General features: G+C 42.8%; 2 protein-coding genes across 6 annotated transcripts in view; one reads left to right on the top strand and one right to left on the bottom strand.

The window, feature by feature from the left end:
* LOC105201860 (L-lactate dehydrogenase B chain) overlaps positions 1-19,486 on the top strand; it is a 171,836-nt gene extending 152,350 nt beyond the window's left edge. For 2 of the 5 annotated variants that reach the window (XM_039453306.1, XM_039453309.1), the window contains 8 exons: positions 14,283-14,478; positions 14,555-14,682; positions 15,009-15,158; positions 15,233-15,350; positions 16,892-17,230; positions 17,828-17,945; positions 18,020-18,152; positions 18,612-19,486. In XM_039453306.1, the coding sequence (XP_039309240.1) occupies positions 14,587-14,682; positions 15,009-15,158; positions 15,233-15,350; positions 16,892-17,230; positions 17,828-17,945; positions 18,020-18,152; positions 18,612-18,806 (1,149 nt within the window). In that variant the 5' untranslated portion in view covers positions 14,283-14,478; positions 14,555-14,586 and the 3' untranslated portion in view covers positions 18,807-19,486. Of the gene's footprint in view, positions 1-14,282; positions 14,683-15,008; positions 15,159-15,232; positions 15,351-16,891; positions 17,231-17,827; positions 17,946-18,019; positions 18,153-18,611 lie in introns of all 5 variants that reach the window. The other 3 variants (XM_039453308.1, XM_039453310.1, XM_039453307.1) reach the window with 3 other exon arrangements.
* Positions 1-25,575, bottom strand: part of LOC105201861 (midnolin homolog) — a 299,275-nt gene that overhangs the window by 149,893 nt on the left and 123,807 nt on the right. The gene's annotated exons all lie outside the window — the stretch shown is intronic.

Raw genomic sequence — 25,575 nt, 5'->3', positions numbered from 1 at the left:
TCTCAGTTTAACTTACCTTTCTTTAATTCTTAGAACTGAAGAAAGATGAAGAGTAAATTAAACTGAGATCAAAGTTAATCTATGTTGATGGAAATAGGCATAAGCGCGACACAGTAATCCTTCTAATTGTAATTTAAGACTCTTCCTAAAATGATTTTTTCTATAAATTTTCTCGACTTCGACGTATGCGCGCGTATTTTTGCGCTTTTAATCGTCAAATAAATAATCCTTAATCTCTAGTAAACATGGTCGAATCAACCACGCTAAGGGGTCTTTACGGGAAACTGTCAGACGTGGAAAATATTCTTCGTGCCGCGGCGGTTAACTGGTTTCTCATGGTTTGCCTTATTTACGTCTTCCCGAGACGTACAGTAAAACGCGAGCGGAACTCTTCGGTATTCCGCGAGAGTGTGGCAATTCATAGTCGGTCGGTCGTGTTTACCACACCCGTCGATGTTCACTGCGTTCATAGCGCCGTAAACGTCCGGTAAAACGGGCGTGGTATTTCTTCCGGTGGACAGTAGGCGCGCACAGAAGGACAGCGTTTCGCTCGCAAAATCGTTTATTGTTTCTCTTCACGTTCGATCACTCGCGTATTAATCGCGCTGCGGGGCTGCTCTATTGCGCGCTTAGATATCGCCCTGATACTACTCGCTGCCCCCTTCGCGCAAAAATGCCGCCACTCGGTAATAGCGAGCCTTGAGGCGCGAGAAATCGCGCACGATGATCGTACGCGCAGTATAACGTAGAGGCGTGGTTATATTTCATGTCACGGGCGAAATCATTCTATCGCTATAGCGTAAGACCTTTCCTGACGCGATTTGTTAGACATAAAGTAATTTAACGCACTTCTGTGCAGAATTTTGATTCGCGCTTGTTGCGCCACGGTGATTTACACTTGAAAATCCCGTTAAATAAACAACAATTTTATTCAGCCTGTATCTTAACATTGTTAGTGTTTTTATACAAAAAAGAAGCCGATAAATCAGAAAAATACTCTTAGCCATAATGATTATTTGCGCGACCGTAATCTCTAAATTGGTATCAGTGCATAATATTATTTACTGAAAAAATAGTCTGATTTTAGTGATATAACTGTATCAATCAGTGATATATGCATTGTTTTTCAGTAACAATACATTGAGAATACGCCCAGAGAAAAGTTTCTTCGATTAAAAAAATCGTTGTTTAAATCAAAGAAATTTGTGCATTGCTATACGGATAAAGAAAAGTTTCTTTGATTTGAAGAAATGTTTTGATTGTTGCTTTTATAAGAATTAAAGAAATAATTTGGTTATGCATAAAAACTTTATTTGAACATTTGGAATCGTATTACCGACTACTACATCGGTGACGACCAGAGCGAATAACTCAAAGAACAGTATTTCACGCTATTCCCATGTGATTTCGTTCGTGGAATTATGATTGCAAGACAATCGCGACGAGCGAAACGACGAAATGTCGAAATGCATGCGCGCCGAAGACTTATGGCGAAATTCACGGAGAATTACCCGATGGTCCCTGGTACGACCCGGAGAGCGAGGCACTCACGGGCGGTAAAGGGCGCTAAAGGGCGCTGTTCAGTATTAAATGTCACTCAACCTCGTCGTAAAGCAAAACTGCAGCTCGTCCAGTCAACGGCCCTGAGTTCTACACCTCACCGTTGCCCGTTCCGAGATGCATTATTGCCGGCCACGTGATATCGCGAGGACGCGAGCGAGTTAAGGGTTATGTGGAGGAAGGGGGGAATATCCTTCGTTCGCATGCGGCTCGAGAGCGAATTCCCTTCGCCTTTCTCGGGTGCAAAGTTTAATTGCACCTGTTCTTGCCCCGGTGAAAAACGCGAATCGATTATCGAACGCTGCCGCGACTTGTGCACCCATATTGAACGAGGCTCTTTATTCTCTCGTTGTCAGTTAGAGTTAGTTAGAGATATGATATATCGCGAATTCTTCGTGTCTCTGACTAGGCAAATTTATCGTTCATTCGATGCACGATGCCAATAAAAACTCGCAGAAAGTTTAATAGGCAATGAAACCGCAGAAAAATATTATTGCGATGCTCGCGACTAATATGGATGTAATCTAAGATCTAATTGACGTGCCATTTAATAAATATAATAGAGTTATGATAATTTCTTTTTAATTGATGGAAAAACATGACTGTTAATGTTTATTACATTATTTATAGAGAAGGATAAAATTGTTTCTCATCCCTGATTATTTTATGGTATTTGAGTGAGTGTAGAAATTATTTATTGCAGCATCGAAAAATTCAGCTAAATATATATCTGAAAATACATATACACAATATATTAAGTCTTTCTTCACATTTTCACTCATTCTCATTTTTATTTAAACACCATAGCTTACTTGAATTTAACTAATTCCTTTTCTAACAATGTTCTTTCTTTATTGGTACATAATACCTGAATACGATCTATTATAAATAAAATTAAAAGTTTATTAAAACTTGTGTACTCATCTAATATAATCATTTATTTCTTCAATAATATATCCCAAATAATTTTGTATCGAGGCAATTGTCCGTAGTCAATTTCATCCATCAAAGGGCATTCGTCAAAACGATTCCACGTAAGTCGCGTATAAATCGATCGTCACGTAATTGAACTCCTTGGTATTTTTCTTTCGACATATTTCTCTATAGCGCGTCGATGCACCGTTGCTCCGGCACGTTCAATCGTCGGCAGCCTCGGGGTGCAACGTCTCCTTGTCGGGGTCCAGAGAAGTATCATCGAGAAGCGTATCGTTCCGTAACGATTGCGAGGGAGTGTCGGAAATGGGGATCCGAGGTGATCGTCAGCGTACGGTCAGCGCTCGGTGAATCGCCGGTCATCGCTCGAGAAAGAAGTCGTCACGGAGCGCGGCGTGACGCGTCGACGTTTCAGGGCCCGTTACAAGCATCCTCGGAGGATATAATACGGGCATGAAAAGGCGCGCGGGTGTTGTGAACCCTTTCTCCCTGGTAGCCCGTGTCACCTTGAGGCGTCGGGCACTTGGTCATCTTCGTCATCATCATCGTACCTAACCATTCGAGGACTCGGAGGCGGACCACCTCGCGGCCGTCTAATGGATTGTTTCGCTCCGGCTACTTTTCTTTTCCTTCTCCAACGACGCGTCGAGAGGATGGTTGACGTTTGGTAGCGAATAACGCGGCGCATAGGCGGCTATCGAGTTGGATTATTCATACCAGCCGCGGCGCGGCTATCGAGCCGGCCCATGAATTCTCGTAACGATTACCATTCGTAATGATCATCGCTTACAAGGCGCGTACAAATCGCTTCCTAAGTGCGCCCATCTCCGTCTTCTTCTTTGTACGCGTGCTATTACGTTATCGCGCCGCGTATAATAGCGCGATTTCCCCTGGAAACGTCCTGTACGCGTCTCTCCGTAATCGTACTTTGTGCTCAACGCTCACGCAGATATCTATGAATAATTACGTGTCGCGCGATAGATCCTACCGTTGGCTTTTCTTTTACCGTTCGAAAGGGTGCACTGAGAAAAAAAGATATTGTAAAAAAACAAAAAAACAAAAAAAAACTTTACTTAACACGTAAAAATTATGTACTAAAATAATGAAATCAATTGAAAAAATTGGACAGAATTATTGCTAAATATTTTGAGTCCGTAATCGTTGTCTACAATCATACATCGCTTCTTTTCAACTTTCAAATTCGATGAACCGCGACAATCGGAAAGTGCTCGACTTCCTTTTACAACAGACCGAACGCAACGGTGTGCCGAAAACCGGGCTTCTTCGATTATGCACGCGCGAATGGAACGAAATCGAGCGGTGCAAGCGTATCGACCGGTCGCCGGTCGATCGGCGCTCCATACAAAATTACCAGATCATCGTGGTTGCGTTCAGCCCTCGCAGGCGTTTCCTCATTCGTGCGTCTCGAACGTGGTCGCACCTACGTATAACGTGACCTGGGAATTCAGCGCGTATCTTTTGGGTCAAAGGGTGGGAAAAGGGACGGCGTGCACGAAGAAATTAAATCATTCTTCGGACCACCGGAGACGCGCCGAAGAAATGCGTCACAGTCTTCGAAAGACATTCGCGCGAGCTTTCGTTCGTACCGTTCGTCACGAGGCGGCTTTTAAGAGGAGACGAAACGGAGCGAGACAGAAGCACGTGAAAGGTTGGTGAGAGGGCGCAAAAGATGAGGAGCCGAAACGAACGAAGCCGCCGCCGCGCGCCCAGAGCAGCGCAGAGGAGAGACCATTGCGCGGCCGTGCGTTAAAAATGAAGACATTCAGATGGAGATATGATTCTATATAAATCACCAGCCGGGGCCGTCGCCGCGCCGTTTCTGCCTGACCACTTTTCTGTCTCCCCTCGCTTCCTCTTTTTCTCTCTCTCGCCTCCTTCTTTCCCTTCATCGGATCCGCGCGTATATCTCCATGCGCGTTGTCTTCCCTCCTCTCTGTCTTCTCTCATCTTCGCGATTCGACCCACGATGCTCGGCGCGTTCACGCTCCCTCGTGCGCTCTCCGTCGCTCCTTCGAGGCGCGTGACCGGCGCTCGTACCGGTGGCAAAGGGATTCATTTGTTTTATCTCGCCGATTCCAATTAATATTTATCGTCTATTTGCCTGGCCAACGATATCTGGAAGATAATGGGCCACCCCGTTACATACGCAGCGAACCTTACCTTACCACGCCATGAACACCAGAGTCTATTTATTATCTCCTCCCGGGTCGGCACGGCTCGCCCTCTCCTCTCACCGCACCCGCGTTTGATTTGTCGGAGACGGATTGCGTGAATCGGCATCGCTGAGTGCTGTTGATTAGTATCTCCTGGAAGGTATGTCCGTACATATATCTAGATAAAGCCGGGAGAGAGATACCCCGCTTAATAGAACGGGTAATGGCGGCCCGATATCACGAACCGGTATCGCTTCAGGTTCGATCGCGAAATATAAAACGAACTTACGATTTTAATCTTGATTTATCGCGCGTGTTTCAGGAAGCGAAGCCGATTCGCGGTGACCTTCTCGCGTTTCGTGCGTATATACGCAACGTTAGGCCTCAACGCGAATTCTCTGCATGGCGTTCTCGAGCGTTGTCGGGTGCAGTGTCTTTATAATGAAACTAGATTAAGAATTTCCGTGCTAAGCAACAATTTCCGCGCGCGGAAGAGCCGGTTTTAATACATATTATCACGGTTGTGCACCTGCGCACGAAACCGACGGATATAGGCGAGCCCGTTCTGCGGGGATCGCGTTTCAGGCTTCCTCTTCCGCGAGGGTCGCCCCAAGAGAGTGCGAAAGCGCGTTTTACACCTGACGGTATATATCGCCGCACCGGCGCGCCGCGGTGACCGCTTATGAGAATGAAACTTATATATACTGGAGCTATTCAGCACGAATCGTAAAGTAAATCAGTTACGACCAGGGCAGGTACGATACGACGATAGTTGCCGCCTGAGCGAGCTAGTTCTAAACGAATGATTCGATATAAGGTACGTTTAGAGGGATCCAACGAGATCCCTCTACACGGCTCTCGATACTGGTATGCTAGGAGGATACCAGTATCGAACCGGGAGTTACGATCTATCGATAAATGATAGGCGATCGTCCAAATGGAGAATAAATAGAAACGTGCTCGGCTTGAAATCGTTCTACGATCAGCTCTATTTTATCAAGATTCGCTTTCGCGCGATATTAACGTTGTCTTCGTTGCGCGGCGATAATGATGCGACCTTATTGTTACCCTGGAAAACATAGAGTTCACGTTACGCGTACTGCGTATCGCGCGTCGCGTTCTCGCGGCTTTAAACTACGAAACGAAGGTTGTTGTGGCCAGAGCATTCGCCAGAGTTGGAAGAGCGGTTCATAGTTCACGATGAGAGCTCAAGGCCACATAACCATTCTACAATTTTCTTGAAGGCCAAGCCGTCCACTAGGAATGTAACCTTTAAAACGTTCGTAGACACCCACACGCGCAAGAACATTCCAGTAAGAATATTTCAAGATATATATCAGACGTATATAAAATAAACAGATATTTTTTAATTTTATCTCCGCGATGCGTTACTACGGGCATTTAATAAATATTATTCGCTGCAAAATAATTTACGATTAATTCTCGCAAATATATTACATCTATTTGAGAATTTACATAAATATGTAATATAAAAATAAAAATCTTGTTATCGAATTCATAAATAAAAGTCGTTTAAATGTGACGTAACAAGTAAATATGCGTTTTACGACGACAGTCGCGAATTATTGAAGCTGCTTCAAACGATACGGTGCATAAACGTTGCTTAAATTGGACCTAAAACATCTGTGCCTTAAATATTTGTTGCGCTCTCTGAAACCGAAGACAAAGAGCGAACGCCGAACTGGCGCGGGTTCGGCCGGAGCCGTTGTCGGGTCATTCGAGAGGCGATTTAATATAAATCGAGAAGACGAATGGCGCGCGGTGCCTCCTTGACTCGCGCGCACTGTGTGTATCCCTAGGCGTACATGTATTTAAACAGGCGTTTAACATAATTCATCTACTCCGGGTTCTCTCGCGGTCTCGCTTTCTTGTCGGCGCGCCGCGCCATCCTTGTTCCACCTCGGCTCCCTCGACTCTTTCGTCTGCACCTTCTCTGCATCTCTCTTTGCTCTGCGAATGCAGCGCGGACTTGGGACTTTCTACGATCACGTTGCGCTCAGCGTTGCGTCGCCGTCGCCGTGGCCGTTGCGTTGCACCCGGCATATGCGCCGTGTTCTTTCCTTCCGCCACTGCCGTGTCCTCTTCCGTTCGCGTTCTTTCCCTTTCTTCTTCTCCCTTCTTCTGGCTAGGTAAATTGTGCGCTCAGTTCTCCATATATGCGCCTCGTCATACGGAACGCATTCGCGCCGAGAGAGGACGAGGTGTGCTCATATAAATGCAAAGTGGCTTAGGGAATAGTTGAGCGCGACGCAAGCAAATTGCAGAATGAAACGTTGTGCTTCTTGTGGACGGAAATAAAAGTGTTCACGGAGTTGTTCGTACGAATGAGCTAATTATCTCTGAAAGTAGATGAAGCGATGACAAACGGGATATTTTATTTACTCGTGAAAAGCATCTTTATACATACATTAAGACATTTATGTATATACTAATGCATTTTTCTTCATGTAGAAGACTTTTTATTTTTTTTGTTTCTTTGTGAAAGCGTTCACAAAAGTTATAATAAAAATAGCAACTTGTAATCTTCTTACTCGAGAGTACTTCAAAGAATGTATTTATATGCAAGGGCATGTATACGCCAAATTCCAGCCGCGTTAACGTCTTCATGAAGTATCCTTAGGCGAAATGCGCGCTCCGCGTGAAGTATCGGTTCTCTGATGCATTATGGTTTATATCAGCACAGGCACACTCCGTAACGAGATTCATACTTAGTCATTAACATACGAACATTACAAAACGGTTGGCGTGCCGTTGCCTCGTTACCGGAGAGCCGAGGCGATTCGTCTATGTCCACAAAGAAACATTTCCACGGTGATTCAACGTGGCTGGTAACAGTGGCCAGGAAGTCACACACCGTTACAACCCTCACCACATCCATATCCTAATCACGATTTAAACTCTTCGGACACGCCAAGACGAGGCGATAGATCACTGTAGAATATTAACACCCGTTGCTACGACGGCCAAGCCTAATTTCAAATTTCCTATCTAATACATCATTGCTACAATCTTTTGCGGGCAATTATTAAATGTCTTTTGATAAAAAAGTCATATAGATTTATATCTACACAATAAATCTTTTTACACGAACAGAATTTACCCACAAAATCATGATAGTCGTGAGATAACGTGGTATTTCGAAGAATTTTATATATTCGCTCTGATTTATTATTAAAATATATCGCAAAATATAAAATATAAAATACTTGAAATTTACTAAAATTATTAAAATTTATTAAAATTATAGTAAAATTTTTCTAGGTATCATGTCGTTCTATCATTTTAAGGGTAAATGCTAAGAAAAAAATTATTTCCGTGTACGACTTTTTAACTATTTCTTATAACATTATAATATAAACCTTGATTATGTTATTAGTTACAGAAGAGAAAAAAATGCTGTCGAATCAAATATAATTAGAAATATATTGTTGATGCAATAACAGTATTAATGAAACGAAAAGATTAAAAGTAAAGACAATAATAAATACAGTTGAATGAATAAAATTTAGTTGAATCAACTACATAATATTAATGACAGCCCGTGATTCGACGTTTAATTAAATCAAACCACGTTTTAATTCATATTACAATTTTTTTTCTCAATATAGATATGGAAAATTTAATTAAACCAAATACTATATCGTATCAGAGATTGTCACGGTTGTCGACACAATACGATCTTTTTCTCTACATCAGCTCGACGACGCGTCGAAGCGTTTCAGAGAAACGTCAGACCAGAAAGACACGATATGAGATCAAAGTGGGTCAACCAGGCCCACGCTACCGAGCGCAAAGAGAAGCGGTTTGCTCGACGAAGCCGGTGTGGCCTTGACTTACGAGGGTGCGGACGCGGTTTTTAACGTGTCATCATACAGCGGTGCTTTGTTATTACAAGCAGGAGCTCGTAAAGCAGACGGCGGCGTTTCGCCACAACGAAACGTGGTGCGGCGTGCGGACGAGGGTGCATAATGCACGCGGGACCCCCACATAATTACCGCGTCGCGGGGAAGCTTTATGACCGCGTGCACACTTGGCGAGTATTAATTTTCTCTCTCTCTCTCTCTCTCTCTCTCTCTCTCTTTCTCTTTCATTCGAATGGGCCCAACATCGGGATGGAGACGGAAAACGAGTCGGAGAAATGGACCTGCTCGAGGCAGACAGAGATCGGCAGAGAAAGCGAACGATATTCTGCTCGGAGGAAAGGAGACAGGTTTTGCGGAGTCGCGTTGCACAGCGGCACGAATGCCGAGATAACGCAGCACGTTTCCCGCTTGTGTGATTTTATCGCTCGTCGAGCCCCCCCGATTCCGTCCGCGCCATTTTGTCGCCCGCGCGAATCGTTCGTCTCGGCGTCGCTTCCAACTACCTTTTTACCTTCTCTCCTCACCTTCTCTTTCGGGCTTCCATCCGTGTACGCGGTACACTGCCAAATTTCGATATTAATTATAGCTGGACGGAGGCCACAGGTTCGACGTCTGCATTTCTCTCCTCGCTAGAGATGAATTGATTGTTTCGTGTCGCCGAGCAATTTTTAAATTTGACGTTATTTCGCGTTTAATTGAGCAAGATGGTGATGCGTTAGGACTTAATTTTGTGCCATTTCGGAGGTGTATTTTTTTCCACCTGACGTGTATTCTGGGAGGTCCTAGAAATGTGATTCCATGCGAGATTAAATTCGCTTGTTTGAAGAGAAAATAAAGCAATTTTGTATTCACATGATCTATATATCCGCTTTAAATCGGACCGTTTGCCGATCTGATAGCCAACACCTGCTGCCATTGATGTCATTCAAAATACTCTACTCGCTCATATAGATATCATTTGGGAACATCTGCTAGCTGATCGTCGCGCCAGTTCCTTTTTTGCATTCTCTCTTTTGGGTGTTTTGCCTAAACTATAATTTAAAGGCACACGTATTTTATTCTTTTTTTCCTCCTGTTTGGGTTTGCACCTTGATTGGAGTGAATATATTTAAATATTTTCGCGAACATAATTTTCTTACAATATTTGACAATTTCATATAATTTTTTTTTTAAATGCAAGAAGTAATAATCTTAATAATAACAGAAGGTTAATAAAAGTCAAATGCAAATCTTGATGCACCAAATAAATGAATAATATAAAAAAATTTATTTGGCACGTTTGACTCTCCGCAGACCTTTTGTCCTATCTTGTTTTTCCAAATTTAAAAATCCTATTTACTATTATTAATTATTTTATTACACTTTAGAGAATTGCACTATTATCTAAGACATTTCAAGAGGACTATTAAAATTATGAGAGAATTCGCAATAGCAAAAAGTAGGTATATTGCACAAAAAGTCGATTGTACAATCTCGCGTTGCAAATCGTGTCGTTATGCCGTTTCCATTACAATAACCCACAACGTCAATCGAAGTCACACGCGATAACGCAGAGTACTCGTCATCAGACGAAGAGAGAGGTGGAAGGAGGAAGATGGAGAGGGTGGATTCGAGGTGCGAGCTTCGTCATTGTCATGAGGCTGACACTTCGGGGTATCGGACCTCGGTCTGGCCATTAATAATCTTAGCCCGAACGAAGAAACAAAGAGGAGGAGCACGGAGAGGAGTGCGGCAAAGAGTTGCGGACGGAGAGGGTACGAGCACGCAGCTCGCGCGCACCACGTTTGTTCACCACCACCACCACCACCACCATCACGCATCACGCTCGGCGTGTACGTGGTAGGTATGTTCGAATGTGTCCGATGCGTCCGATAGGGCGGGACACGAGCATAAACAATTGCGCGTCAGCCTCGCCCCTTCCCGATGCAATGTAATAAAACGAGAGGTCTCTTGCCGGCCCTCCTCCGCCACCCTGATCCCGCGAGAGAAGTTCTCCTCATCGGGGCCCCAGGGCCAAGAATATCGAAATGAACCGGCGTCCGCGCGATATTTCAGCGAGCCACGGGGGTCGTACGTACGTGGCCGAGTACGTAACGTAAGCCCCGACCTCCTACGACCGTGCTCCGAGATCTCCGGTGTTCGATTAAAAGCCGAGAGCTGGCAAATTTTTAATATCGTACGTGATCATTGGTGAGATTACGCTGGTGCGCACGCACACCTCCAAAAAGGAAAACCCCCTCGCGCGGAGCCCATTCAAATGGTCCATAATTACCGTGGCGAAAATGAATCTCGAAGCTCTTGTAAATAACGTTGCGATTAATCAATGCAACAGATACACAGAAAAAACCAATAAAATATTTTTCAGGCTGCCGATTTTACGTTCGTGACCTTTGTTTCCGACAGTATCGATGGCACTATCTCTTAGAAGCCTTATAGCCTCCTTCAGCGTTCGGTCTTTTTATCTCAAACGCGGGTCTGGTTTTAAAGTAGAGGTAGCATTTTAATTGGAATGACTTTTAGCGCTCACGGAGTGTGCCAAAGTTTTGAGCCTACCGTGAGCGATTCTTGCTCCGTTTTTCAACAACTAAACAGTATTTTTTTGTCGATTAAATTGCAAATCTGTTACTTGCTAATTTATTCCTCTTGATTCCACTACATTCAAGAAAAATAAAAATTTCCATTAAAAATGAAAGTAACATCATTAGAATAAACAATATAACATGGAAATATAAGATGGTTTCAAAATATATAGTACAATGCAAATAAAAGCATAAATGATTTATCAATTAAAAAATTTTTAATGAATATAAAGAGATAAGGAATTAGTAATTTATTCCAACAAAATTACTCGGAATGTGTTCTGAAAGCAATAAAATTAATATTTCTTATCTAATGTGTGTGTGTGTGTGTGTCACATTAATGATCTTAGTAAAAAGTATACATTATATTAAAATAATGCAGTTGTATCTGCTAATATATCAATTAATATAACGTTATAAGATACTTGCTAGAAGTTGTTTCACAAACACAGTCCATATAATACATAAAGTTAGAAAAGCCTTTGATTTAATTGGTCTTTAATCTTCTTTTTTTTGACATCGGTTTGATGTTTCGAAAAAAGATTCCCAATTTCAGGGATGAAATCAAACAATTCTATCACGTGTGTTATTAAAGGAGCGCGACTTTGTGATGGTGTTATATGTATGTATGTACGCGAAGCGCTTCCTTTCTTAAAAGTAGATTAATACCGGGCGATGAAGCAACTGCGAGCAATGGAAGAAGGGACGAGGCAAGGAAAGAGAGAGAGAGAGTGAGAGAGAGAGGAAAGGTGATGGTCGTTCTCCTGCGGCAGGGCGGACAATAGCAGCTCCGCGAAGTGTAGCGGACAAACAAATAGCCAATTAAAATTCCGGTTGCACGGCGAACATACTTGTATCAGCTGCAATACTACCATTGTGCATCGAAGGCATGCGCAAGCCGGTGTCTGGATCGGTTGACTGGGTACCAGAAGATCGGTTGCTTACGACCAACCTTCGAGGATTATCTCCGCGGTAAGCGGAGGCTCGTTTGCACCGTCCACTCGACTAAATCTTACCTCACGAGACATCGTTATCGTCGAATCACGCCTTTATCGCGCCCGATTCGTGTCCTCATGCTAGGGCCTCTTTCGCATCCGTACGTTTGACCATCGCTGAATTACAATAGCGATTGGAGACGCGAGAATCGACGAGATATACTGGCGTCAGTCGGTAGACTTTGCCATAGATATAAAAAAATTCTTGCAACGATACGCTATCGATTCGTATGGCGATTTCTCCGCCTCGACGTTTGATAAAATTCACGTGATTAATTAAGGTAGAGAATTAATTATCTGGAAGCAGGGCGCACTTCGTTCCCACTCACGGCGCTTAACTATAAATGTCAGATTCGAAATTACTTCCTCACCTCCGATCCCACCATCTTCCCGATCCGGCGTGGATGTTATTAGGAAATCGTTTAATTGGTAGATACTGATTTTAACTGGTGTTATGAATGGTTACAAGTGTCACGGGGTCATTAAAAAGATAGGAAACATATTATCCTATTACAAACCTGCGGCAACCTAGCGAGATAACCGCTGCGAGAGAATCGGATGAGGTAGCGAGAAACGTAATCTTAGAGAGTGGGAATCGCTTTATCGGCTTGGGGTTGTGTGCAAATTATAGCAATTGCCAAAACTTTGGACATCGTGTTAAAAACACAAAAAAAAATAATCGCGCACTACCGCGGCCAATTCAGCGATATTCGTCGACTCTCTCGACCCGGCGCGGTGAGAATGAACGATTACTAAATTACAACGCGCCCTTAGATACGATCGGCGGGCCATAATTGCAGGACTATTCATACATTATTGGCTCGTATATTATTTGACGCGATTCAATAAGTTTGTAGCGGGACGGTCGATGGTATCTCTCCGTCGTTAAGGTGCATTCGCAATATCGATCGGTCCTGATGAATGGCCGCGTTTAAGGTCGTCATTTTTCCCGGCGATTATTAACGCTAAAATTGAATGTGTCCGTGAGCGCGGATCGGGCCAGTAGTATGGACCACGCGCGAAAAACGAGACCTCTCTCGAGAGGCAGATCCATCTTCGAATGTGTGTTAAAACCTCGCGATGCGTCCAAACTACCGGGAACGCCTCGTTCGCTACTCCTAAATGCATCGGGCATGATTTATCTGCGGGCACCAAAGTAAATGGAAAAGTTTTACTTTTTTTAACTGGTCCCTTTTCAGATGGTTAAGATTGTCGCTCGAACATTATATCGCAGGTACGAGGAGTTACTTTCAACGCGTGCATTCGGAAGAATATATGGCATCACGTGCTTCCTTTTCTTTTTACTATGGTTTGCCCAGAGAGTCTTTAGAGCTGTCTCGAAGATAATATAACAAGGTGACGTTAATAAACTTCCGTTTGAACACGTATGATATATTACTTTTTTTTTAATTTGGGCGAGACTTTGCCACTTGTGCGTATAAATTTTTTTCTTCACATAAATTTCCATCGAGAGGCATAATTATGAAGTTATTAAACGTCGATGCAAATTAAAGATGAAAAGATAAAATTTTTCGGTTATTTTCACGCGCAACTTAACGTGTGTGTATTAGATATATACAATAAAATATACTACGCAGAGCTTTCGTATCAATTATTAGTTATTGAAGATTTGTCTCCGTCGGCGGTAGTATTTCATTTCATGGAAAAATTTAATCTCGGGATTTTAATAGAAATTCCTAGTGCGGAAACGGCTGGGAAAGCTCATATATGATTTAACATGTGCCACGAGGTTAATTATTTCATTCGGAACAGTCATTAAAATCATATTCGTTCGCCATGATCAACTAATAGGTCTCGGCACAGCAGAGCCGAGCGTTTTACGCTCGTGTACGCACACGTAACCGCGCGCGTGGGTATATATTCGCGAGCGTATAGCGTATATATGCCGCGGGAGCGTAGCCGGCGGAACACCGGAGCGACGCCGCGACGGGAGGCACGAGAGGGGTAACTGGCGTTTCTGCAACGACTACCTGCGGCTAATTTACAGCAAAGCGCGCGGATAAGTTCCGCCGTTATTCTTCCAGTCGGAGTCTTCCCTCGCGCGGTTACCTCTTCTTCGCGGACGTTTTCTCTTCCTCATAACGGCGGTATACCCGATTCACCTCAAAAACCTCGATGCCTTTCGTTTCTGCGTAGGTCGATCCGGATCTGCATAAGCGTAAGCAGTGACCGCTGTTCATTTATAAGCCCCTTCCTGAGAAGCTGCGACCACCGCGACGAGCGTCCGGAGTTAATAACACGGGGAAAAGGAAGTCACGCGACTGAGGTAATGAGGATGATGAAACGACGCGGCTGATACACCTAAAGCGTTAATACGTCTCGAACGAGCAGGGTGCGAGTACACATATATTTACTTAAGTACACGGACGGATGAGATCGTGTTCTCATTAAATGTACTGCTCATGCAGCTGCTCAGTGAGCTAACAGCAACGACTGAAGCATGGCTGATGAAGGATCTGACACATCTAAAAAGGGCGATACCCTAGGGGACAGCGATGTCGACGGCGAAGTGCCAGATGAAATCGAACGCGACGACGTAAGTCGGAGATAAGGCTCTTTCGTATCCCGTCGAATAAATGAATTCAAATCTAGAGATAGAAATAACGTTTGCTCGTGTGATATTAGAGATATCTCTGTTAATATCAAATCTAGGTTTTTACACGGAAAGAACAATCTTTTTGCTCGAGTACCTAAAAATTTATCAGGATATACAACTGAAAATAATTTTATTATCAAAATAATCGCGCAGGACACTCAAAATCTTTTACAGCCTTGCTCATTATTCTTAAGGATTCTATACAATTATTTTAATAATTCAGCAAAATTAATTTTAAATCGTCAATCGACAAACGTTTTTAATAGATCGCTAAAACTCCGATCACGACAACGACAAAGAACGCTTTAATAACGACGCAGCTGGGACCGTGCGAGACCTATCCGCATCCTGTCAAAATTTCGATCGTGGGTACAAGAAAAGTTGGAATGGCTTGCGCTATCGCAATTCTCATGAGAGTCAGTATATGTATAGAGCAATCATATGTAGCTCACAACATTTGATTGATCGTTTCATTTCACGTAATCTTCAGCGCATAGCAAGCGAGGTATGTCTGATCGATCAAAACTCGAACAAGGCTTCTGCCGAAGCCGAAGACATTCAGCAAGCCGGTATTTTTCTCGGATGCCCGCTGGTAATTGGCACATCAGGTATTTTGCTAACGATACATATACTTAACGCTAAATGAAAACTAAAATAACAATTACACGATATACCTATTCAACTGTACTTTTCTCTCCCTCTTGCTTTCTAACCATACATCATTCTTACGAGAAAAGCCTCGTCGCATTATCCGTGTCAGATAAAGCCAGTGTTAGAGTTGTCACAGCGGTTAACACTTGGGACGATCCCGTCGTCGTACTCTAGTCACAGTCACGGAATCAACGAGTCGTGAACACCTACGGATCTGTGTAGGATCTTCCGCGCGTTAGGTGCGAGGCAGCTTACGACAGCATGAATTCCAGAAATTTCAGATTGATACGTCCGAAGTGATGAGTCTGCCGAGCGTCACCGTTGTGTCACGATCATCGGCTCCGATCAACACCCATTTAAAATCGACGATCCGTTAGGTTAGCCGTCAAGGGTCCTCCCCCTGTCAACGTGCAGCGATTCAGAAACAACGCTCTCACATAGGTGAGGCTTTTGAGTTAGCGGCGAGTTTCGGGGGCCAGAATTCCCTCGGACCTGTCCTTTAATCTCGATTCTCATCTACATCGCCGAGCGCTTATACGCCGGTGAACCGAGCGAACGTTTCCCCCGAGCTTTTCACCAACACTCTCGTAAATCTCGTCCACTCTTATTTATCTCGGCCGTGATCGACTCCACGACGCGGTTTTCTGTTTCTGTTTCCAACATGCGTACAGCGCGCGGTTACCCCGTCCGGCAAGTCGGCCGGTTGTAAAAGCGCCGTATCCTTCGTGGGAATCCAGAAGGACAGTAACGGAAAGTGTGTAGTACGGGTCCGGCTTGATCTCGTGGATAGTTTCATCGAGTTGCTCCATGCTTTGATCTCGGAAATGATTTCGGTTTGTTCGACTTTCCTCGGCGTTGCGTACAACGCGTAGCGTTCGTATTTATACCTATATAGGATAGGCGGAATGATTCCTCCTGATCTTGTCTCGTGCGAGGTAGCAATTACTGGAACAAGTGGGACGACTTTTTTACGGGCTTGCCAAGTTATCTGTAACAACATCTCTCTCCGTCGTAAATGTATCTTCCGTATAGTTGCGGTACCGCTGCGTGTTACTACAAGCATTTTGTGAAGGTGTTGCCACGGATCTGTACTCTTTATTTTTCCGACCACGCCGGATTGTCTTCTCTCACCGTCGTTATCGGCGCATCTCTTCCGATTCTCTCTCTCTTTCTCTTTCTTTCTCGAAAGGGGAGAAAATTTCTTATCCGCTCTCGTCGTTTTGTATTCCACGCACTTCCTAGGGGCTGTTGATTGCGCGGTTGAATAAGACATTCCCCGGCGAAAGAGATTCTCCGGAAAGGCATATCTGATTCTTAACGAAGCTATTTCCCGTTACGACTTCTTTCGCGTGAATATCCAAGTGTCTTCTCCAAAGATTCGGAACGATTTATACCTTAACTCTCTCAGGGGAAAATGTGCCTAACACATCAAGATACATCCTTACCTAGAAACCACCGTTCTACGATAATCTACGATCAGCAATTGATTATATTTTAGATGTCTACAAGGTAAAAGATTCGACAGTAGTAGTAATCGCGGTTTGTGAAAAGAAATCCGAGGAGGAGTTGAATGTGAAGCGCAACATCGAGGTGTACAAGAAGATCGTCCCAACAATTGCAAAGTTGGCCTGTAAGGCGGTGTTACTAGTTGTAACTCAACCGATCGACGTGATGTCGTACATCACCTGGAAGTTGTCCAAGTTTCCCTCAAGCAGAGTCCTTGGCACGGGGACTTTGCTCGATAGCTGCAGGTTTCAGGATTTACTGAGTCGGAAGTTGGGACTGGCGCGCACATCGATCAACTGCATGAGTATCGGCGCGCAGGGCGACACATCTGGTACTTGATTGACATTCTGACTAATTTTACACAGATTTACGATCGGTCATTCTCTTTTTGTTAGTGCAATAATATTTAATAATAAGATTTTGTCGAACACTACCTCTGCACTAATATTCTGTCAAAATATTTTCAAACAATGTAAATATACGGGCATAATTTTTAAATGCAAGTACTAAAGATGTGCGAATCAAGTTTTGTAAGATCGAATCGAATCAAACCTAAAATTTTCACCAATCAAATCTCTTTAATTCGAATATATTATAAACTGAATTTAAGTTAAATTTTCCCATTAAACACTAATTTAAATGTAATAAAGTATTTTTAATAATATTTTAAATTTTTTAAGAAGATTAATCGCAAAAATTTTAGAAAGAAATTAAAAAATGATGTGCTAAGTAAGAATTTATAATAAAGTTTATATTTGACAATAAATGTGAGGGCATTTGATTCGATTTGATGTGAATTTAAATTATTCGCACACCTCTTGCAAATAAATAATTCGTGCTCAAAAATATCACACATACTTTAGTTAAATTGAAACGACCTAGCATTTAACCGCGTCTCTTTCCCTCCAACATCTGCCGTTTTACACAGTTCCCATATGGTCGAGCGTTCACGTGGCGGGTACAAAGTTACGCGACATAAACCCACGAATGGGTGAGGCGGATGATCCCGAGAAGTGGCGTGACATTTCCGAAGCTGTAAATAAAACGTCAGTGGTTAAGATCACGGGACATTCTCGAGAGAATTTAAGGAAGTAATAAAATTTTTGCGTTGTGTTTACAGCGACACGGAGCTTAATCGGAAGAAGGGCGAGAGAGGACCGAGTTGTTGGGCACTCGGCTTCTGCACCGCTGAAATCATCGACGCCATCGTCAGAAATACTAAAGCCGTATTGCCAGTGTCGACGCACATACATGTGAGAGATATCGAGTTAACGTTCTGTAAAATTACTGAATAACTTTAGGGTTTTAATAACTTGTCGTAACGATGACGTTACTTCAAAGTCAAAGAAACCAAACGTATTAACTTAATTCTAAAGACAAATTTGAGTTTGATAAAAATTCAATTGATTAATTAAATTTTTAATTTAATTTTAATATTTCAATTTAATTTAACTTAATTTTATTTATATTTATTTTTTTTTATATCAATTGCAACGTAGGATAATTAATTAGCAATCAAGTGTGAAAGAAAATTAAAACTTGCATACAATAATAATAATAAGAGAATAACAAATTTCAATCCATTCTTTTTTATCTTGTTGACTTTATAACTATTCTGACAATCCGTACTTTAGACAAAAGCATTGTTGAAACGCGCCATGTCGATTGGCGCGACTGGGGGAAACAAGCTCGAGGAATTTCTGTGTTTGCAGAGTTGCGTCCACGGAACCGATAAAGACGTGTATATGTCGGTACCCTGTGTTCTCGGCCGGGAGGGTGTGTACGCCAGGTTGCGACAGAAGCTGAACGATCAGGAAAAGACGGCGGTACAACAGAGCGCCGACAGTATCCGCGATGTGTTGCGTGAGTGCGGCATTCTTCGCGAGTCGAGCGACATTGAAGAGTGACGATCGGCGGCGGATCGAGGAAAGGAGGAGAGCGAGAAGCGCAGAGGACTTGAGAACGGATACGTGGTGCGGAAATGGCGAATGGGAAGAGAAAGGGGACAGGGGGAGAAGCGACGATCCTAGAATGCATCTTCATCAATAAAGGCGATGCTGCACCTGGCAACCGGTTACCGCGTGCGTACATTCGATCGCCGTAATAAACGATATATGAGTGAAACGCGACTTCCTGGAAAATTAAATCAGCCGCGTTCTCCTAAGATTGCCTGCGAACGGTACATGCAACTCGCGCTACAATGTTGCACGCGTGCGGAGCTTATTACCCTTTCTTTTTTGCTCGATCGAATTTTGATTTACGCAGCCAAGCGATGTACGGTGGAAAGGTGAAAGGGCGGAAGAAAATGCACTCTCCATTGCATGCGAAGCGAGTATACGGTTGAGGGTTGCGGCTAAAGGAGATTGGATAATTTAAACTACAACTCTTTTATATATTAACCTTAGGTCTTGTTATGTACCGAAGTCGTTGTGTTACACGTATATATTATATATATATATTTTTTTTTTAAGTGAAAATGCAAAGATTGTTATGATGAAACAGCCATTGTAATAAGAAAAAAGAAAAAAAAATAGTGAGTACTAAATTAGTAGGTCTATAAGGATGGAATAAAAGAGTCCTAAGAATCTCTTCTCGATCCCTTCTCAAATATCCTATAAAACATAAATTGGCAGTATCTCTCTAGGAGCGCATCCCACCTGTGCGGCTTCGCAGCAGCTGTCGATCAATTTTACGACCTTCTATCCCCAGAAAAACGAAAAACTACAGGAACGATGCGTCCAATTGGCGAATCGTCTCTACATCTGCTGCGAGCGCTTACCTTTTTGTATATATCGAACATTCTTTCCGACTATAATTGATTCTGTACGGCGCGATTGAATTTATCGATAGCATCTTTTCGTCCGTGATCGAACGTGTTAATCGGATTGTATATCTTCTGCTACAAGATAACTCAAGGTTCACATCTGGTACATATAGTACATTATGAGTGCACGAAACACGTCAGACACGAGAGGCGAAGAGAGCGGTCTTCTCTCACGTTCGATCATACGGAATCAGTACAACTTCCTTATTGCATATTTCATTTTACGCAGCTGTTCCAAATCGATTTGTAAATCTACTTGTTACGTAGCTGTCGTCAACTTCATTGGCCTCCTGTCAAAAATATATTTTTCGACTGTCTGCTTTTCTAGACGCATCCTATTTTATGTAAATTTTAATGACGGAGCGTCAAATTTCGTGGTTTGAATTAGAGATATTCACGATGTCAAGCGATTTTTGGTTTGTCTAAATTATTTGATGTTATATCGCAAAGTGGGAAAAAATCGGTGTATCGGATATGACCGAAAGAAGAAGGAAATCACCTGAGGTCTGTGGCAACACGGTAACTGCTTTACTGGCCAAACAGGCAGAACATCTTGTGGATGGCCATCGTGTCAAGGTCGTCGTTGTTGGCAGTGCGCCCAAGGGTGTCGCGGTCGCTATAGCGATTCTATTCAAAGTTGGTGTATTTTTCACTTCTTTCTAGTTTCTAACCTTTCAAGTCATTTCGATCTTTAACTTTTTTGCGCGTATGTGATATTTTTTTATAATAATGATTAAATTATTTTATTATCACGTAAATTACAGCAGCACATATATTTTTTATTAACTATTGCACATGTAGTAGATGATGGACAAAAATTGTTACATTATTTTTATAACCTTCATAATGATAAATATTATGCAAGTGTAAACATTTAATTACAAATTAATTTGCTTTCAGCGCAATAAAGTTAAGTACACGCTTTTTCAATTTATTATTTATTTTTTAAATAGTGCAACACTATAACATTACATCTCGTAAATTATTGATAACTTGGTAAAAATTTTGATGCGTATAAGTCAACGTCAATACTAATATACTTCATTGATGCACATTTATATACATCGAGAAAGGTGTATCAACATTGATTAATGCACGCGTGCGTAATCGATCTGTGCCTCATTCCATCAGATGATACGATAATGTACTCGATACGTCAATCTAAACATGTCGACAATGATAATGGGTGAATGAGACATAGCGTCGATATCCGCACGGCTCGAGCACGTAATTCGTATTTGTTCGTCGAGGATCAGAGATATAATGTTCCACGCTGGACCTTGGGAGATACTCAAGTTGCGCCCAACAAAGGACGACGGGGCCAAGGAATGCTCTGGCCGACGTGTGTGTAGATTTATGCACGAGTAGATGTGCAGGTTTACGGAGACGAATCCTGAATGTAGGCTCGTTAGTGTGTACATGTGTGCCGGCTCAAAAAGGCTATTATGCAAATGATCCACGGAAGACCAGAAGAGGGAATTCGGCTGTAGGAAGGAGCAGGACGAGACGATGAAAGAGGGAGGGAGATGGCAGGAAGAAGACGATAGAAGCTGTAGAGAAGTGGGCCGAACCTTTCGCTCGTTATCGGATCGTAACGCGAGCATTTACACGTCGGCCAATGCGCCCCCGCAGGACGGCTCTAACCAGCTGATTTATGTTAGTAACTATGGAGAGAGACTGCAATTTATAATACGGTCCGCCTGAAATCTCCGCGAAACACACGCAGGTAGTATTACTACATAATAGTAGTCAATTGAAGATTTTATTAAGGACACGTTTAGAAGCTTCTCAGAAATTTTGTGGGACAGTTGCGCATAGACGCACTTATTTTCTTCCTTTGGTCTTAACAAGCTCTGAATTGTGTAATAATGGGAAATACGAGAAACATAAAATTGTTTGTAACGTGCTAAATGAAACCGCATATTGCCATTGAATTGTTTAGGCATAATTCCGTATCTGTTGTATCAAGGAGGGAAAATTAACAGTTAGACGGAACACATTGTGGGCTGCGACGTTACGAGGTGCAACAGTGTTGTATCCATATGCTGAGTACATTCCGGTAGAGGATAATAAATGTGGGCGACTAATTCTAGGTTTCAGTTTCCGCAAATTTACGAGGGCAAACAATGGCGTGCGCACGTGGTGGGACGCGGAGGGCGTTACTGACGGACGATAGACTTCTCGATGGACTACGGTGCATATATAGAGAAACTAATATATAGTGAAGTTTATCGTGTATATTATCGAGAAGGTTAATACAGTACCGAGCATAAGGATATTAGGAAATCCGTTACCGCGTATGATGACAGCTTTTGAGGAAAATTACCAGCGTTCCATTTCAAATTAATACCACGAATTTTTTCAAAACCACTTCGTTGGCTTCTTTGACAGTGACAAATGACTTCCGTAGTCTTTATAAAAATTAGAAAATGTGTACTTCTTTCAAGTTAAGTATGGAGCTCGAAATTTCGGTGGCACTTGTCCGACATGATCACGGAGATCCCTTGATTACTGAAATGTTCGGTGGCCGAAGACGTTGCGGAAAAAAACAGGAAGAAGAGCATGAAGAAGAAGAGCAAGAAGCGAAAGATACAAGTCGTGCTGCTGCATCTCGCGTCGCAGCATGGCAGATCGCATCAACGAGATCATCGCGAGGTACGAAAATATAACCGCTACGGCCTACCGTCCACCTTACGAACCTACCCAAATTCTTCACAACTATACGCGCCAGATTTCTTTTTTCTTCTTGTTACGTCTGCTTCTTGTCCCATTGCGACACGCCGTGTTGAATGGACCGTATCAAGCTGCGCAAATTACATCCGACAAAACCTTCGGCAAAAGATACGTCGTTCGTATATCCCAGGCCATCTATATCTACGTCGGTACTCAATATGAAAGTAATTATATCCTTTTACGGAGAAATTGTGAGATGTCAGGTAATGAGAAATTATTTTGCATACGTTTAAAAGTGATTTAGTAAAAATGATAGGGAGAATTAAGCTATCGTTATTAAAACATGACAATGGAACTAAGTAAAAAATTAGTACCTTATGATACTCTATGATACTTGTTTGGAATTCATGCTCTCTTGATGAAGTATAATAATTGAGTGGTGTACACAATAGCAGATCGGAAGCGGGAGAGCGTAACATAAATATATTAAAAAGTCATTTTGTATTTAGCCCGGCGTTTATCTTGTAACGTGAAAGTGTTAAAGCATCATCTGTTTGAGGAAAATACGTCTGTCTGTTCGGACGCAAGCGTCTTGGTAAAGTGGTACGCTTGGCACGCACCGTGTCCGTCGCTGTTACCACAAAAACGCGTTTGTATACGATACGAACCTAGGAGAATAATGCTCATTAACTTTTACGGGGTGATTTACATGATTGTTCGAATATCTCATTATACCACAAATTAGCCTGCACAAATTAGAACCGCTCGAAGCTTAATGATCCGTCGTTCAAAAACGAATATAGATTACCAGCGGTCCCTTATACCGCTCGTTTGCCGCGCCATTTGCCACACTTCACGGACTCGTATAACGTTATATTTACGATATCTTCGGTATACGCTACGTTAATGAAACTAAAAAATTCATGGAGAAACAAATAGACAGCATTTACGAGGAAGCCATGATTGCGGGAGAAAAATGAAGCACGTGCGGACAGGGGGTCGTAGAAGCATTCTTCATGCTCGTTTGACATTTTACGTGGAACGGGTTGCGGTCGAAAATTTTGTAGCGCAGCGGCTGCCGGAGGTGGGACGGAAGGTAGTAATCTCCGAGAAGAGAGGAACCGACGAGAAGAAGCCGTACCGGTTCCATAATTATTCGTGAATGAGTTATTGCTCTGCGTAAGATGTCGTTTGCGTCACCAGGTACCAGCAGCAACAACGACTACGACGACCACGACGAAGCGGCGAGGCAGCGAGGCGGCCCGACGTAGCGGATCCTCCCGAAAATAACGCGCTTCTTGATCGGATCTTAACGATTCCTCGCATTAGGGGACTTTACAAACGGCGATTGATCGCGCGCTCGCACGTATCTTAATGCGATTCCCGGCGGAAGGGAATGCTGATGTGCTCCCGTTACGTAACGATTCGAGGCGCGTAATAACGCTGCCCGCCGGCGGGCAGCGATCGGTTGCCGTTAATTACTCACTATAGCTTCTCTCTATCTTGCTACCCCATTCTACCCCCGTTCATCCCCCTGTGATTTTTCGCAGCGTCTCGCCTCCGAGCTCGTCCTCATAGATGCAAACGAGGATCTCGCCAAGGCGGAAGCAGAAGACATCAGCCATGCGGCCGCGTACCTCGGCAATCCCAGGATTGTCGGTACCAAAGGTGAAGCCCGATGATGGGAGGAGGCTGCGGCAAAATAGCGAGACCGTCATTACACTGTCCGCGAGTAACGAGCAATTATCTCAAAACAACCGCGCTTTAACGTTCGGATAAGTAAATCGTGCGATTAGCGATAAGGTCGCCAGAGGTGACGTTCGTGCGCGTTATTGCCCGCATTGAGACATCTTGAGATGTTAATAAAATTAAGATAAGCCGCGCGGTAATTTCACTCGACGACATGCAATAAGTGACGTACGAGCGACGCGCATACCTAGAAATTAATTAGCGATAATGATAATAAACGATAATAACATTAATAAGGTAAACGCGAGAAAGTATTTTAATTTCTTTCGCGATCTTTGAAAGTAGAGAGAACAGATTTATCTTTTCTCGGATAGATCTATCCTTTTCATGCAATTTTTCTTACAAAAATATCCCTCGTGCAAAAGCAACGTGGAAACAAATAAAACCCTGTGATAAACGATAAATCATCCAGCGTGTATTACGCTCCGATAGATTATGCTTGTGCCAGAGACGCAGCGGTATGCGTGATCACAGTTGGAAGCCAGTCTCGCGAAGATCAGCAGCCGGCCGATTATCTAGAGCGTAATCTGAAAATTTTCAAGGACGTCATTCCGAACGTCTCCAAGTACGCGCCGAACAGCGTTCTTCTCATTCTTTCAAAGCCAGGTACATGTCTTATTAATATATTTAAAGTGTTTGCCATATCAGAATTACGTACATATATGTCATCTGGCTTTTCTAATTGGCATTTGATACATTTGACAAATGGTGATGTATCGCAAATACATAATATCTCTCGCTTCTCTACCAAGACATTTTATAACTTTTAAATTAATGTAAATTAAGCATTATAATTCATAATAGATAAATTGTGATTGAAAGTTGCATATATACTCGGTATGATGCTTCAATTAATTATTTCAATCTTTTTATTTAGTCGACATTCTGTCGTACGTTGCTATGAAACTGTCTGGGTTTCCACCGAATCGTGTTGTAGGACTAGGAACCTTTCTAGACAGCTGCAGGTTTCAGTATTTTATTGCTCAAAAACTCGGAATTTCAGCAAGCGCAATTCAAGCATTAATCATTGGCGAGAGCGGACCAGCATCTGGTAATTAGTTATTAAAGTATTATAAATCGTAATAAACATTTCTGTCCTTTCTTTTGTTTAATCTAGTCAATTTCTTCTTTAATATTTCTGTCCTCTCTTATTTTCCTTATTTTAATGCATGTTAGTACCGGTCTGGTCTGCCGTTGCGGTAATGGGCATGCCTTTAAAAGATATAAACAAAGAGATCGGCACAAGAACGGATCCAGAATCTTGGGGGGATTTGCATATAAAAGTCGTCAATACTGATAACGAATTGATCGACAAGAAAGGCTATCACAGTTGGGGAGTCGGAATCTGTGCAAGCGAAATTGTCGATGCTATCGTGCGCAATACTTGCGCCTGTTTTACTGTTTCTACGTTCGTGAAGGTTTATTATCGA

Source organism: Solenopsis invicta, chromosome 9 (genome assembly GCF_016802725.1).
Source record: "Solenopsis invicta isolate M01_SB chromosome 9, UNIL_Sinv_3.0, whole genome shotgun sequence".
Lineage (NCBI taxonomy): Eukaryota > Metazoa > Arthropoda > Insecta > Hymenoptera > Formicidae > Solenopsis > Solenopsis invicta.
The sequence above is the reverse complement of the archived record's forward strand: the minus strand, read 5'-3'. Positions and strand labels throughout refer to the sequence as shown.